The sequence below is a fragment of the Haliaeetus leucocephalus genome, unplaced genomic scaffold (genome assembly GCF_000737465.1).
Source record: "Haliaeetus leucocephalus isolate CR32 unplaced genomic scaffold, Haliaeetus_leucocephalus-4.0 Scaffold712, whole genome shotgun sequence".
NCBI lineage: Eukaryota > Metazoa > Chordata > Aves > Accipitriformes > Accipitridae > Haliaeetus > Haliaeetus leucocephalus.
This window is the reverse complement of record NW_010973148.1, coordinates 4,651,608-4,667,041: the sequence shown is the minus strand read 5'-3', so window position 1 is coordinate 4,667,041 and position 15,434 is coordinate 4,651,608. Positions and strand designations below refer to the sequence as shown.

General features: G+C 38.5%; 1 protein-coding gene across 3 annotated transcripts in view; it reads right to left on the bottom strand.

Moving 5' to 3' along the window:
* The window catches only part of CYFIP1 (cytoplasmic FMR1 interacting protein 1), an 89,017-nt gene that overhangs the window by 29,420 nt on the left and 44,163 nt on the right, over positions 1-15,434 (bottom strand). For all 3 annotated transcript variants that reach the window (XM_010580463.1, XM_010580464.1, XM_010580462.1), the window contains 8 exons: positions 14,595-14,748; positions 13,205-13,361; positions 12,542-12,638; positions 12,113-12,189; positions 11,911-12,019; positions 11,225-11,344; positions 7,093-7,292; positions 520-607 (listed from right to left, as the gene is read on the bottom strand). In XM_010580463.1, the coding sequence (XP_010578765.1) occupies positions 520-607; positions 7,093-7,292; positions 11,225-11,344; positions 11,911-12,019; positions 12,113-12,189; positions 12,542-12,638; positions 13,205-13,361; positions 14,595-14,748 (1,002 nt within the window). The remainder of the gene's footprint in view (positions 1-519; positions 608-7,092; positions 7,293-11,224; positions 11,345-11,910; positions 12,020-12,112; positions 12,190-12,541; positions 12,639-13,204; positions 13,362-14,594; positions 14,749-15,434) is intronic.

Here is a 15,434-nt window from a genome sequence, read left to right as displayed (position 1 = left end):
AAATGCTACATTTTTTTTTTTTAAATAATTTAAGCAGCTTGGTATCTGATAGTTTAGGGTGGTCAGAATCTATATTCCTTTTAAGTCAGATAACATCTGAAGCAGTTTTTCCTATCTGTTCCCGTTCCTCCTGCCATCACAGTCTTCATCACTGTAACAAGGGAGCAGCTGCACCCAATATAGGCTCTTGTTCTCACTTCACCAGATGACTAATTAATCTTCTCTTTGAGTCTGCTCTGCCACTATAAGCAACTGTGCAATGCAAGGTGGTTGAGAGAAGGACTTAATTTTAGCTTTGTCAGATGAGACTAACCATCAGACTAATCACTTGCACTTTGGCTGAAACATATGATGAGCTTCACAGCAAAGTCTGAAAAAAAGGCGTATGTTGAATTTAAAATACTCCCAAAATATATTTGAATCCATTTTTAATAACTTTCATATTCTATAATTTCTATAATTTAAAAAGATACCTTTAAACATTAGCAAACCATAAATATAAGGGTAATTAAATCCAACCTTCGATCCATAGAGATACTGCGGCTGTGCATTAGGTTGCTTATCTCTCTGAAACTCCTGAGAAAATGGTAGCACGGTCCGAACAAATCTATAAAACCAAAATAAAGAATTCATTAATTATACTTGGGTTAGTAGATGTGCGCCTAATGCACCTTACGCTGTATAATACTGCTTTTGTCTACATATAAAATCAAAGCCAGACTCGTAGCCTTTCAGCCCAAGTTGCAACTGGGGAAGCACATAGCCTGCACTGCCCAAAAGCCTGGACACAAATCATAATCCAATTCTCCATCACTTACTGGGACTCTGTTCTTCCAGTGGTGTGCAAAATACTTCTCACCTCTACTCTAGCCCAGCCCAGCAAAAAGAGAATCAACTAACAAAGTAGTAACAGCCGCTCACAGAGAGTAAGGAAGTTCCTTGTGCTTTCAAAATTAAGTCCTTGAGAATGAACTACACCTTCAAAGAACATGACATTTCTATTTAATGCTTTGGAGCTTTTTCCCACCAAAGAAACTCACAGCAGGAGAAATACTTTAGGTTAATACCTTTAAAAAAAAAGTCAGGAGGAGGGCCATAATCCTTGTAGCAAAATTAATGTTTCAAAAGTTTGATCATACTTCAGTGTGAGCATGTACCAATCCAAATCATGTTTAGCTTTACCTTTGTGTATTGTTAAGAGGATGGCAAGAGAACCACAAAGATATGGAGTACCGCAAAAGATAGGATCAAACAGCCCACGCCAAACTGAGGACCCCAGAGTGTGAAAAACGGTGCTTGGGCAGAACTCCACAGGCACGAGTACTCCTGCGACCAAGCAGGACAGACCTACTCCCCTGATGTTGCCTGTTAACTGTGTAATGCACATTTTGCAGCACTACAGTTGTAGTGCAGAAAGAAGTTAATCAACATCTCCTACGTTCTGATTCTGCTTAACTTTAGTAAACTGAGCAAAATTATTGGTGCGTGTGTTTACAGGTTGGATGGCTACTTTATTTTTTAACTTGATAAAAAGGATTTCTTGTAAATGGTGCAAAGCTGTATATACACAGGGATGAGGAAAACCAGCTATTTAAGAAGTGTACATCAAATGTTTGTATCAGATCAGGCTGTTCTGAGTGATAGCTGAGTAAAATAAATGCATCTAGGAAAAGGTTTCAGGAAAGGAAGTTTGCAGTACATTATAATATCATAAGATACAACTGTATCTTGATCTTTTTTTCTTTAAAATAATGTTTGAATTTAATCAGCACACAAAATAAACAACTGAGTAATAATTTTTCCTAGAAAGAACATAGAATTTCTAATAGACCCATTTTCTACCTGAAAACAAAAACAGCCATGCTAATCAAAAATTGTTTCACCCAAACATGTATAAATTGCACTATGTTGCTTACAATTATTTCCACTGTGTTTTATTTCTGAGTAATGTGAATCATTCTTGTGAGAATCTGTAACTTCAGGACAAGGTTTTCTGTATTTTTTTAACCTGCTCAAAAATAGGTATACCCACAGTTTCAGCTACTTGTTCATATGTATTTTAGCCCTGTCTTTCCAAAAGTACTTCTACTTGCTGAAGTCCAAAAAGTACTTGCATTTAGAGCTTTTGAAGTAAAAAGGATAATTTGTGTATTATTTTTTATACTCTCTCTCTCTATATATAATTTAAATTTCCTTACATTTACATTTCCTCAGTTTACAAGTTTGCCCTCTTCTCTCTCACTTACACAGCAACTGAAAACTTCCTCTTGAGATCACTTGAATCTATTCTCTGCACAGACACTTCATTAAAGAGTTTACCAGAGATGATGTAAACATTCGATGGAATTCAAAGTAATCTGCAACATATGAAAATCCCAGACATTACTCCATTCCCCCTTCTTTCTCTCCAAATCCTACTCCTTTTTAAACTGACATCAATTTTCAAGCCCTAAGAAAATCTCAAAAATGAAACAAATTAAAAGAGATACCACGTCGTCTGAGATAAGACTGGGTTTCAGTGTGCAGCCATATTGGGCAAGAGCTGGTTTGTTATCACTAAATTAAAATCCTCACGAGGAAAAGTGTGTTTCAGAATATAAGTGTGGGTGCATCCCATGACTTTGGAAGCTGTAACTATAATTCTTAGACTTTTCAAAAAGGTATTATGAATATATTTGAATTATAAAATCATTAGTGTCTGGGAGCCAATCAGAAAGACTGTATTTGGATTGAGAAGAAATAACAGCCTCAGAAATCAAATACTGGAGAAAGACTTCTGAGACACAGTCCCTAAGTTTCACTAGCTCTGTACAAGCACAAGTAACTCTTGTGTGTTCCCCAGTGCTCCTCTACATTCTTGGGGGTTTCTCCATCTCTAATGTTTTATAGTAGCAAAACAGTCTTAAAGCTTTCTTAAAGACTTGAAGCAAGCACTCATTTTATACTTTCTTGGGTGAAAGATGCTGAGAGAGGATGAAACAGGTTAAGAAAAGGAAGTAGGAGCAAGAGATACAGTCACTCGTTATCTCATGGAAGAGCTATGGCTAAGACTGAGGATGCAACAGGCTAAGGAGAGTGCATCATTCTAGGAGGTATGTGAATAATCCCAATATATCATTCAGATAAATATTTTTTCTCTCAAAACTAAGGACTACATAGAAACCTTTACAGTTCAGTGTCATCTGCCATTCTTCAAACTTTTTCAACATGTGTGTGTGTTTTCTTTTTGACATCCTGCCGGTTGGCCTCCTCCTGCTCCTCCTCCAAGGAACAGAAGCATCTCTTTGAAGGACTGAAGCTCTTTGAATATCAATGCTAAAGCTAGGCAAATTTTTACTTTCCCTCAGATACTGCTGGATGCAGGTTTTGGCATCCTCCAAGATAATCACTTCTTTTCAATTAGTGTTGATGATCTCATAGCAATTAATCCATTTTAATCAAAGCAGGGTGTAAGCAGTCCATGTCACCTAAGGAGATGAAAAAGCCTGCTGGCTTACCAAAGCTTGGCAACAGTGATTGCTAAAGGACAACATGAGCCCCAAAGTAAGTATTTTAGGGATCAAATCATTTTATATCGGTGTTTCTGTGAACCTACCAGGAAGGAGTTCATAGTGAGCACTTTAAAAACGAACCTAAATGATTCTATGATTCTAATTACCATAAACTATTTAAGAAAATAAGGAGAAATCTGAGAAAGACCACTTCAGTCAATGAACCTGCTGCTGCCTTGCTACTGCAGGCACCAGATCAATCTCATTCATAAACTTTCCGAGCTTCATCTCAGAACTAGTAAGACATCACAATCCTCCCTCCCTGCTCATACAGAAAGTGTCCCTCTGCACTTCCCTAATTGGTATGAACACTTTTAACTACCAGCCTTCTCAAATTAGTTTGTCCTGTCTACCAGACCTAAGGGTAGCCCTACACCTCCTCTCAGTGAATGCTAGATCTAACTGACCTTTCTTGAACAGGAGTGTCAAGATAGAACAGGAGGCTATAAACTGAAGTGTGAGGAAACAGCAAACGAAATGGAGCATGAAAGAGTAACAGCTACCACTCCCTTGCTATCACCTTTCCTTTTGGCAGAAAGACTTTTTTTTTGGTTGGTTTTTTTTTTACGTGGGGGAAGGTAGTTGACTACAGTCACCCCTACTTTGCATGAGCCTATATCCCTGCACCATTTGGCTCTTTGTAGCAGAAAGTAGGTAGTTTTCACTGCCAGTGCTGCTTTTCAGGTTTGCTCCAGCAGTGTCTGAACAGTGACTATCCAAGTATATGCAAGACAAGAAGACACAGCTGCTCTCATGTGAAAACTAGGCTGAAAAGCAGTGCGAGAGACAGAGAGCTCACAACAGGAAGGGGGAGAGGCAGGCAGGCAGGCTGAAAAATAAAAAGCTGGTCTTTTTGTTCATTCTGTGACAAATCTGTATCCCCATAAGAAACATGTCATACTGCATTTGGAAGAGTGCTATACACATGAATTTTTAGCAGAGAATACAGATTTGGTGAATGTGTTGAGAGGAGATAGAGTCTGACTACTGTCTCCGGAAGCTTGTATCATTTGTGTCAAGAAACCACAGAAAATCCTCAATCCAAATGTCTAGGCTGCCTCACACTTGCTCCTCTGTTAGCCCTCAACACAAAACAAGCTATCATGGAAGGAAAGACCAACTTAGAATTAGTAAAGAAAATAAGGCAGAAAAAGGAATGCTACAGATAGTGGAAAAGGAATGAACAACAAATATCTGGAAGTTGTCCTTGTGTCATTTGAATCCTCTGGACAGCCCTAGTCCTACTAACTCCACAAAGATACAGGGAAATGAAAAAAAGTACAGACACAGGCATAAGCATGACAAAGATTCCTCGTGCAAAAAGACAGAGCTCTGGTTTGGAAAAACATGCAACTGAGGGCCAACATAAGAGAGCTCTTAAAAAAAATCCGAAGCAGCACAGAAAAGACAAGTCTGGAAAGACAAAGTCTGGACACTGCTGTGCAGCTGGACAGCACTAATGAGACTAAATTTCAGAAAACCAGCAACTGCAATTATTAAATTGCTAAATCTTTTAATAGCAGGCTCACTGTTTAATCTCAGTACATTATCAGATATAAAAAAAAACCCTCCCAAGGTCCAAATAATTAAACATGAAATGTGTTTCAACACTTCTGCATGAATAGCCTTAGCCTTTGAACCAAACCTGCAGGGTTTCTAAACACTTGAACTCTTTTACAGGTGTTTGAAATCATCAAGTTCAACCATTCTTGGGAAAAGAACTTCAAAAGGTACTGGATACAAGTTAATCTGACCAAAACACTAACTTTAAAAGAAGGACCTTTACACCTAGGCTGTGGTCAAATTAATAAAAGGCCAGCCACAGGTACTACACATTTCCTTCCTGGGAGCTCCACCTCCAACACCTCATCACCAAGTAACCTCTCTGCTTTTCATCATACTTATTTCTCTTTCTTCCAGCCCTTCATTGTTACTTTTCTTTCCTTGTTTACACGTAGCTTTCATGCAAGACGTTACTTATCAAGAACCAAGAATTAAACTAGCAGCTCTCACAGAGCTCCTCACTGTGTACTCCTGTATTTGGACACAATAACCTGTACAGTTGAATGCAGAGAGAGCTCATCAATTTAAAGTTCATGCTAACAGCAAGGCAGCAACAGACATAATGAACGTGCTTAAGAAGTATAAAAGGGCTAGAAACTCCCTGTTCCCTCTCCCAGCAAAAATATCAATGGGCACTATATAGCATGTGCAACACACATTAATTCTCTCCACATTGCTGTTTTTGACTGAAACCAAAGCAATTCTGTGATGAAATTAGGAAGTATGTGTACCATGTGTCCAAGATCTGGCTCCCTTTATCATCTCTTAAATTAATTATCCTGAATTAATTACCTGACAAGCTTGAGGATCAGCCTAACTCAATTCATGCGTACAGTTTTTAAACAGACAAGCAACAGTCCTACAGGATCCTGCTAGTGTCCTTTCGCATTCCACTCTCGCTTCCCAAGCACTGTGGTCTGCAGCATGGCAGTCCTTATAGCCAAGATGAACACAGACTGGATAGGAGCTATTGAATGTCTTTCATCAAAGCTGACAAGTAAAGGATCAGCATTTCATCAAGATTTTCTTTTAATATTATGCTTACATGATTCTTAACACATCACACTGAATATTCCAATATTGATCTCCAGATACATCAACTGCACAGCAGCTTCCTCGGAAATACATTCAACTCTGCTGTGCAAACAGATTAATGTAACAGAATTTTCTTGGCTAAAACTTAACCACAAAAAAACACTTTTTTTTTTTTTTTTTCCCCCCAGACAGAATCTTGGATCTAAAATGCAACATAACCATCATGGAACATGTCAGACAGGGAAAGCTCTCCAAGGAGACTGTGAAAGATGAGAACACACTTCCTCCTCTTCCTACAGCTCAATATTCAATATCACTTTACTGTCACTTCACCATGCTTTAACCAAAACCCGAAAAAAGGCTAAAAGCAGCACAAACCCTAAAAAGAGCACGCAAGCAGGAAGTCCAGAAATGCAAAGTCCCAAGCACTGCGCCTTCCACACATTCAAACTTCAGATCCTACCTTCCTCTTTCTAATTCCATTACTCCCTCTCCTTAAAGGAAGCAACTGTAGTTGCAGTGAACACTGAACTCTTCCCTTCTCCAGGAAGCACTCCTTTTCTTCACATTAATGCAGCATCAGGAATATAATTTTATTTCCATTGTCTCACAGTTGAGGATCCTGTTTACCAAAATATCTTCCCAATAGGCACTTTGCAGTATTTTTGGATACACTTTATTTTGCAACATATCATAGCTAAGTCATTAAAATGTCAGAATTTGGATGCTGTAGTGACATTTGACTTCTATTGTGGACAAATAACAGGCTTTCATACATTTGACAGTACTTAGTAAAATGACTCATGCTGCTTCATTTCAAGTAAAGCATTAGAAGTGGAAAACACACTAAATGAATAGAGATGGACTTGTCAGCATTTGCTAGGAAAGAAGTTGCAGGAGGGTAGTAGAAGAACTGCTGCAAACAAAAGGCTGCCATGCTAACCTGTTAGTAGATCCATTGTAGCAGTAGTTTGGAAGGAAATCATAATTGAGTTCCCAAAAGACATGAAGAGTGATTCTTCCATAAGGGGCTGACACATTGTGATTGGCTTCTCTGAACATGGCATCAAAGCTGTCCAAGGTCATGTATCTACTCAGAAGCTTGTGAGTCATTTTGTTTATCTCTATCAAGCCATCCAGCTCCTACAAAAAACAAGAGGAAAGAAAGTGAGCAGTGCATTTAATAAAGTGGAGAATCTCAACAAAGTACCTAAATAACCTTGACCAAATAGAAGACTAGAAAGAAGTCAAAATGAAAAATTGACTCTCAGTGCTCTTGGGATTGTTTTGTAGCAATCTCCCATGAAAACCTTCTGAGACTTTAAAGGTATTCATTATAATCGGTCCACACTGCAGATGGGTCTTAAACACAGATCTATGCCAACTCTTCTTCCACTGAGCAGAAGTTGAAACTCCAGCATTTAAGCGGGCTCAGACATAGGCCAAGAAGCATCTTCTGCATTTCCTACTTTACAAGCTATCACAAAGTAATTTCTGCTCAGTAGGGCAACTGGTGAACTAGCTTTTGTAGTCATGCTGGTAGGGATAACATCACATTTACCATAACACTTTCTTGTGGTTTACTCCAGCTAAAAATGTAGTAAGATGAAATGAGAGACGAGACCAGACATTTACAAATGTTGTGAAAGTATCCATAAAAATCACTAGCTGCAGACTACACAACTATACATGAGCACTGCCTTTTGTAACGTTTCTCCTCTTGACAAGAAATTCCTAGTATGGTTTCTGGCACTTTCAACTCAATACAATAAAATACAATAAAATACAATAAAATAAAATAAATCCATCCCTGACATAAGACACTGAAAACACCAAACACAAAGAGCACAACCTCTCACTCCAAAAAAACCCAAGCACTGCTTTTAAAGATTGTTGTGCAACGTCCAGTGGCTTTGTTTAGCTGTGCATCAAACTACTGGTCGCCTTCCCCATACAGTGCTGTCAGATTTAACTGCTCCATATTTCAAAGGATTGTCAAACCTGTGAGCGACATTTACTTTAAGGAAAAAGAACCACTATGATTGTTACTACAGTATCGAGTCCAATCTGAGGGGAAAAAATAGCTCAGTCTTTTAACCACCTTCATTTAATTTATTTAGCTTGAAAAACAGCAGAAGTTACTGATTAGTTAAGCTATTAGTATCAGTTTCTCACGGAAGAAACCAAGCAGTTTTCAGCAGAAATTATTTTGCATAAAACAAACAAAAAAAAGTGTAAAAAAAGAGGGAGCATTGTGGAGGGATACCACCTTAGCCCTGCCACTTTCTAACTCAAGAAAGAGTGAGAACCTGTGACCTAAGAAACACATCATCAATGGTTTCTGTTCACCTAGCCACTAAGAAAAACCTGCACATAACAAAGAAAAACTACATTTCAATAATTCAAAGGTTATAACAACAAGTACTGAAAAGTCAAGAGGGTCTATGGCCTCAGTATTTGATTTAAATTAAATCAAAGTAGTTATCTGCATGACAAAATCTCACTGGTAAAAAAACTTATTATGGAAAGACCAATGGTAAACTTGCTTGCATAACTTTTAATTTATTTTTCATTCCAGCAGAACTGAATGTGTCTGACATTTTTCTTGTTGACTGCATATTTACATGTCTAATTCATGCCGTCTGGAAATAAAATTTGTTTTTTAGCATTTTAATCAGGAAACTAACTCAAAAGACACCTCAATATTGTACAGATGCTCTTCTTCCACAGGCACAAGTCAGATCTTGTTCCTCCACAAAAAAAAATTTTGTCATGCTACAAAACCAAGCTGCCTGGGCAAATAAACTCATTTTGATTCTCCAGGCACAAGGCTGGAGGTCTGCAATTTATCTATAAGCATGGACAGAAGTGGGCTTTTATAAAAATTTAAATCACAAGAATGCTCATTTTCCTTGTTTCCTCATGGCTCCTAGCATATGCCTTCTCTACAGGTGATGTTTACACCTTACTCCCAAAGGCCTTGGTTGCAGCAGGTTTATTTTTTTTTCCGGGCAAGGAAAGAACAAGAGTGTCAGAATCAGCAGGACTGGGACTTGCACAGTCCCATGTATGGCAGCATGGTCCAGAGTACTGCGTCAGGTCAGGCCAAAGCACTGTTTGAACAGAGATGCAGGTTAAGGCGTGGGGAGAAAAAAATCATAGCACATCAGAATTAATAAAGTCCACAATATACCACAAGGGCAACAGAGGATTTGCCAGTATAATTTATGATGTAGCTGGAGGTGACTAGAAGAATGCCTTTTGCAAGACTAAGCTGCCTCTCTGGTAAGAGGTTTTGCCAAACTAGACTTAGTAAACCAGACAAACTTCAACCACAGTATTATGTGATTTCACACTTAGAGAAAAATTAAAACAAAACATCAGAGGGAAAAGTTTTGTTATTTTTCCAGTAAGACTGCTTAAATTATTCCTATTTATATATATTTAACTACAGTTAAGGATAAAACAAGTTTGCCTGTTAGTCACTCAGCCTCTTCTCCTTTCAGGAGTGACTGTACAGCTATTTGCTGAGAGAATACTATAGAGGACATCTAGCAAAGCTGGAGAAAACTTTTTGGCTTCTGCCATTAAAAACAAATACAGATTTATAAGGGGGGGAAGGCTAGATGTCTATCATTATCAATGCAAATAAAAGAAATAAAAATTAACTTAAAATAAATTAAATTAAAACAAAACGAGCATCTAGACCCTGTGGTTGTGCATTTGTTCCCCCTCTCCAGGCTGAATTATGAACTGGGGAAGTCTCCCTAGGCCTTAGCATAAGTGTAATGAGTTGGGCAGTTAAGTGACCCTTGACTGTGGCGGGAACTCTGACGCAGCTAAAGACGGAGATATGTTGTGGGTCTCAAGGACTCCTGCTGCCCGGCAGAGGCGGGGGACAGGAGCAGAGATAGTCAGTTCTCATAACAACCTGCAGCCAGTTCTTTCTCATAACAACCTTGAGACATTACAATCCTCCCCTGACAATCTTGGAGCATCCCGTATCTCTGTTTTAAGTTATTCTCAGACAGCCTCGGAGCTTTCCTTATCTGCACGTGAAACGGTACCAGCATAGCTGGGATTCCAGCAACTTGTTGATGACAAAAGTCAATCATCTCCCATACCTATAAACAGCGGTACTAAGTGAGGCCCTTTGAGCTCTCCTGGACCGCAGCGGGCTGCGACTAGCATCTCCCTCCGAGCGGGACACCTCTCAGAGCTCGCAAACTTTCCTGTTTGCAAAAATCAGAGGTCTGTCGCCAAAAGCCAACACGACCTGGGCTGATACTCTCCGCTCCTCGAGGCTCAACCCTTCACCCATTGAGATAAATGCCGAAGCATTCAACATGAATATTTTCACAGACCTCGAGGGGAATTTTTAACAGGTATACCTCTTTTACTCTATTTTACTCTCTTATACGCGTATCTCTTAGTGTCTTCATGCATGCGCGTGTACTAACCTGAATAGTTGATAGTAAGTATATTATAGGAAGTATAAGTTATTACTTTCAAATTTATACCTCAATTACTATTGTGAATTTCATTCAACTGTGAATGAATTTTAGGCTGCTATTACACTCATAATCCCTTTAGATATAAACAGTTGACCAAGTCTGGGACCCAGAGTCAATCTAGCTGCACCTAGACTCTGACAGGAGTTTAGAAAGCAAGGGAGTGTTTTCTGAACCTCGTGACTCAATGGGAGGGTCTCCCCTACTTTTCCACATTCCTGATCTTTGCACAAATCACAAGAAATTAATTCTAACTTGATTTTTCTTTGTAGTATTTCTTTTTACCCTATTAAGTTTTCAGTCTCTATATACAAGTTTAGTCTGATTCTAACTTAATTTTCCTGAGTGCATTTCATCCATGTACTAAGTAATAGAGTGAACCTGGCCATCGAATTCTGTGAAGTTGCACTTTTATATAAATTTCTATTAAATAATTTTTCTATTGCTAATACAATTGGAGGTGATTCTTTAAGTGATCTGAACCCCTCTTCTCTCTCATTCCCCCCTGTGATGGACCCCAGCTGCTGTGTTAGTGTTCTGGCAAAACTGCAACACAACACTCACCACAATGGAAGTCAAATCCTCACTTTCAAATCGACCAATTGCCAGTTCCATTGACCTGTACATGGCTGCTGAAATTCGCTGAGTGATCAGTCGGTTCAGGTCTATTGACCTACCAAGAAGCTAAAGAAAAAATGCTCTAAGTTTTGAACTGAAAGTCAAATTATGAGACAAGCTGTACAAGGACTATAAGACTCCACTGATTAAGAGACTCTCATGTGGTAAACTTGTATTCCAAACACACAGAAGCAAAGCAAATGGACAAAATTTAGAAATTCAGGAAAAAATGAGGTATTACAATTTACATCCCAATTCTCAAAAAAGAAGTAAAATCACATGTTGCATTTACATCTAAGTATTTATATCAGCATTTTATGCTTCCATGACATTGTGCCAACAACATACTGAAAACTGGTGAAAGACATTACTAGGAAGACAACGCTACCACATGCGACATTCCTATTTGGCTTGTGTTTGCTTAACTGCACCAGACATTTGCATTTAAACAGGATCTTTTAGGTTCTTTTCTCAATTTACTCCTTCATATGACAAAAAAGGTGATCTCAAATGTCAGTTATGCCACTTAGATGACAGAGCATAAAGCACGGGAAGAGTTTTATATACCTACATAAATCAACACCATTGGAAAATTGCCAAGCTGGAATACAACAGAGTATGAGTTAACTTACTTGGACATGTCTCTGTTTCAGCAGTGTCTCATAGCGGTTGGACTGTAGCAACTGAATGGTTGCTCCCTGATTCTTGCATTCTGAACGTAATCGTTTTTCCAGAAGCAGGCTATTAAGAAAGGAAGAAAACGCTTAAAGTCTATTAGACAGCAAAGCAGAGCAGAAATGCATGGATAAAAGTTCTAACTACCAGAATAGCTACCTGCCAGCCATTGCCTTGTAATACGCAAATATTTGGTCTGCCAGCTTGTAGACAAATTGGTCAAAACATAGGTTTACCTTGGGGAGAAAAAAAATTTGTGCATTTAGAGATACTTAAAATTTAAAGAGGGGAGATTATCCAAGACCTCCCACTGTTTATCAAACATAATTAAGAAAGTTAATGCATCCAAATTTTCCAGTACAAGAGAAGATGACATTCAGTTTTCAGCATTAATGTGAGGCAATTTGCACAGGCCTAAAGGCTTCCTCACAACATATTACCCAAACAGTTACCCATCTTCTGGTCTTTCTTCTCAGCTTGTTTATTATCTCCAACTGTTCTGAATCTCTTATAATAGGTCTTGGCCTTTAGCATCATTTTCACATTCAGGTACAGACTGTTTTTCTCCAGTAGATAAAGTTGCTTTACCTCTGCCTCAATCTCATCATAGAGGAACTGCTTCTTAAATTTAGTAAGTGCATAATGAGCACTGTCATTATAAAGGTCCAAAGAATAAAGAACATACCTGAATGAAAAAGAATAAAAAGAGTTACATGTTTATAGAAATTATGATTCTTTAGGATGGTGCAGTCAAGATGTTGAAAGCCAGTCAATATTGTAACCTACGCGTGGTTCATGCAAACAGGATAATTTTTTTTGTTTTAATTTTTATATAAAGTATCACAATTTCTCCTTTAAGAAAGTCTTTTGTTCGTTCAAGAAATTGTACAGATAAGCTTGCAGTCTGAAACTTGTTTTCTAGATGTAGCTTATCAAAATGGAACTATGCTTTTACCTCTATGCATTATATTTGACATCTTTGAGGAGTGAGTAAGGAGAACTCACTCAGGGAACAACAAATTTGGCTGGTGCAATGATACTTATATGAAAGGTTTGGTATTTCAATTATTCACTTCAAAAAGGAAACTTTGAGAATCTGGAAATTGACAAATATAAGAGGAAAATTTTATAAAGGTTTAGAATACCTTCTCAGTGACTGCTTGTTAAAACCAGTAAAAGCAGTAACATTATAATAAGGAATGGCAATCATTAAGAATAATCATTCAGTGGAAGAGCACAAGTAGGTCTTACTCCATCATTGATGCCTCTTTGGTCTCCAGAATATGGTCTGTCAGAATCCAAGGCATGGACATCTCAATGGGAAACTGGATTCTTCTGCCCATGGTCAGCTCTAAGAAGAATTCCCTGAACCACAGCTGGGACAGATCACAGCATTGCTGCAGGGTTTCTTTCAGAATAAATAAGGAAGAATTACACTTCTTATAGAAATACATCAGGAACAATATAACTGTGATTCTGATGATGCAATGTGAAACAAAAAAAGCAGCCATGAGTCACTAGAGCTATATCTAGGCCAAATATGTAAATCAAATTCAAAATGTAAAGCCCGTGACTTTTTCAAAGAGTTTTGAACTCCACATTTGCCCGCAAAGTAGTGCCTTATTACACAAAAAAGCATGGAAGTGGACCAGACTACCAGTTAAACAGAAAAACTATGTACACCAGTGAAGGGGGATTTCTAGTTTAACTTCTCAGGTTGAGGGCTGAGAAAGCTGTATACTGAACTTGGGAAGCAGCAGGTGAGGGAGACAAAATTGTACCGGATCCACCAGTACCATCTCTCCCTCTGGAGGACTGAATTGCTCCACACGTTCCTGTTGATTAGATGTGCAGGAAATGACAGACAAACACATGAAGGAGGGATTAAAACAAAAAGTTTCTAAGGCTGCTGTCAAGGGCACAGAGGTGTGCTTCCCACCTCTCCAGAAAACACTTGGCACGAGCCTTCTTTTGCAGAAGGCTTGAGAACCAAAACAGGAATGAACTTTTTACATAAAGACATTCTGAAGACCTTTTGAAGTGCTGTTCCCCAGTAGCGTAATGACTGACATTAACAGGCTCCCCCTTCTCTGAGGGTAAAGGAGTCCAGTAGCAAAACAAAAATGAAAGACACACAGCATGGTGATGACAAAGACTAGATACATTCAATGTCAGTAGGTGAATTCTTTAGGACAGCATGTTTCCGATTACAATTAACTGAATAGTAAGAGTAGTGAAATGACATCAAATTTACCACAACAGAGAATTTTTTTCCTCTGTACTTAAAACAAAACCAAAAAAAAAATTCCCCAAAACCAAACCACAAAAACTACTTCCTTTTTAAAATTTCAGTGTGTATAGGCTTATCTGTCCCTTGTTTATATAAATACGTACATTAAAAAAAATAGAAAAGGGAGGTAACAATATGAAATTTGACGCATTATAAACAAATGTATAACAAGTCAAAATAAAAATCCCACCACAATACTGAATATCACATCTCAGAAGAAGTTTGGACAGACCAAGGTTTTTGATAAATAAACCAAAGGTAAGTTGACTTAGGCAATCGGAAACATTTTCCAGGTCGTGTTAGAGGTGTTAGGACATGCTAAGCTGGACACTGATCATCTACATATCTTACCACTGAAATTTATCAAATGAGTGTAGAAGAAAGACTCGCGATGGAATTTTTCTATGTCCAATATGGTGGGCCCCTCAAGGCTACTTCTCAAGGTTTTCTTGGAACCACTTTTGTCAGCAATGAGGGACTCTAACATAGTTCTCACCATGTAAAGCTGTATCATTAAAGGAAACAATTGTGGTGGAAAGGGGGGGAAAAAAGGAAAATACACATGGTACATTAGTTGAGCAACACTGAGAATTACTATCAGTAAGCGACTGCTCCACTTCAAATTGAAAACTGGCACTGTGTGGATAAAAGCCTTTCAGGCGAGAGGAACAGATGCAACGCTAGCCTACGCACCAGCACAAATGCCTACCCATGCCAAGGGGACCTCCACTGACACTTAGCAGCAGACCATTTGCAGTGGAACAGTTCACATCACCACAAAAAGTAAAAGTAATAAGTAATGTCTTACCACCAAAGTTTAAAAGAGGCGGATAGATGTAGGACTGCCTCAGAAACTTGTGTGTCACATGCAAAAGCTTTTCCAATCCCAGAGACTTGAGCTGCTTCAACAGCTCAGCAGAGTTTAAGGACTCTGTCATAGTGCGAACCATGTAGAGCTAAAAACCAACAGACAGGGGCAGGCAGGGGAGAGAGAATCCGTTAATAAAAACACATGGGTAAATAAGGAAGGGGAAACAGAAGCAGAGAAAATGCGTTAGTTTGTTAGAAATGAAAAGCAGCACAGTAAGCATGCAGAGGAGGACATACAGAAAGGTTTCTTCGTTCAGAATAATCACTGCAATCCGGTACTCCCTCAAGTGAAGGGAAAAGTTCCCATTCATTTCAGAGGAT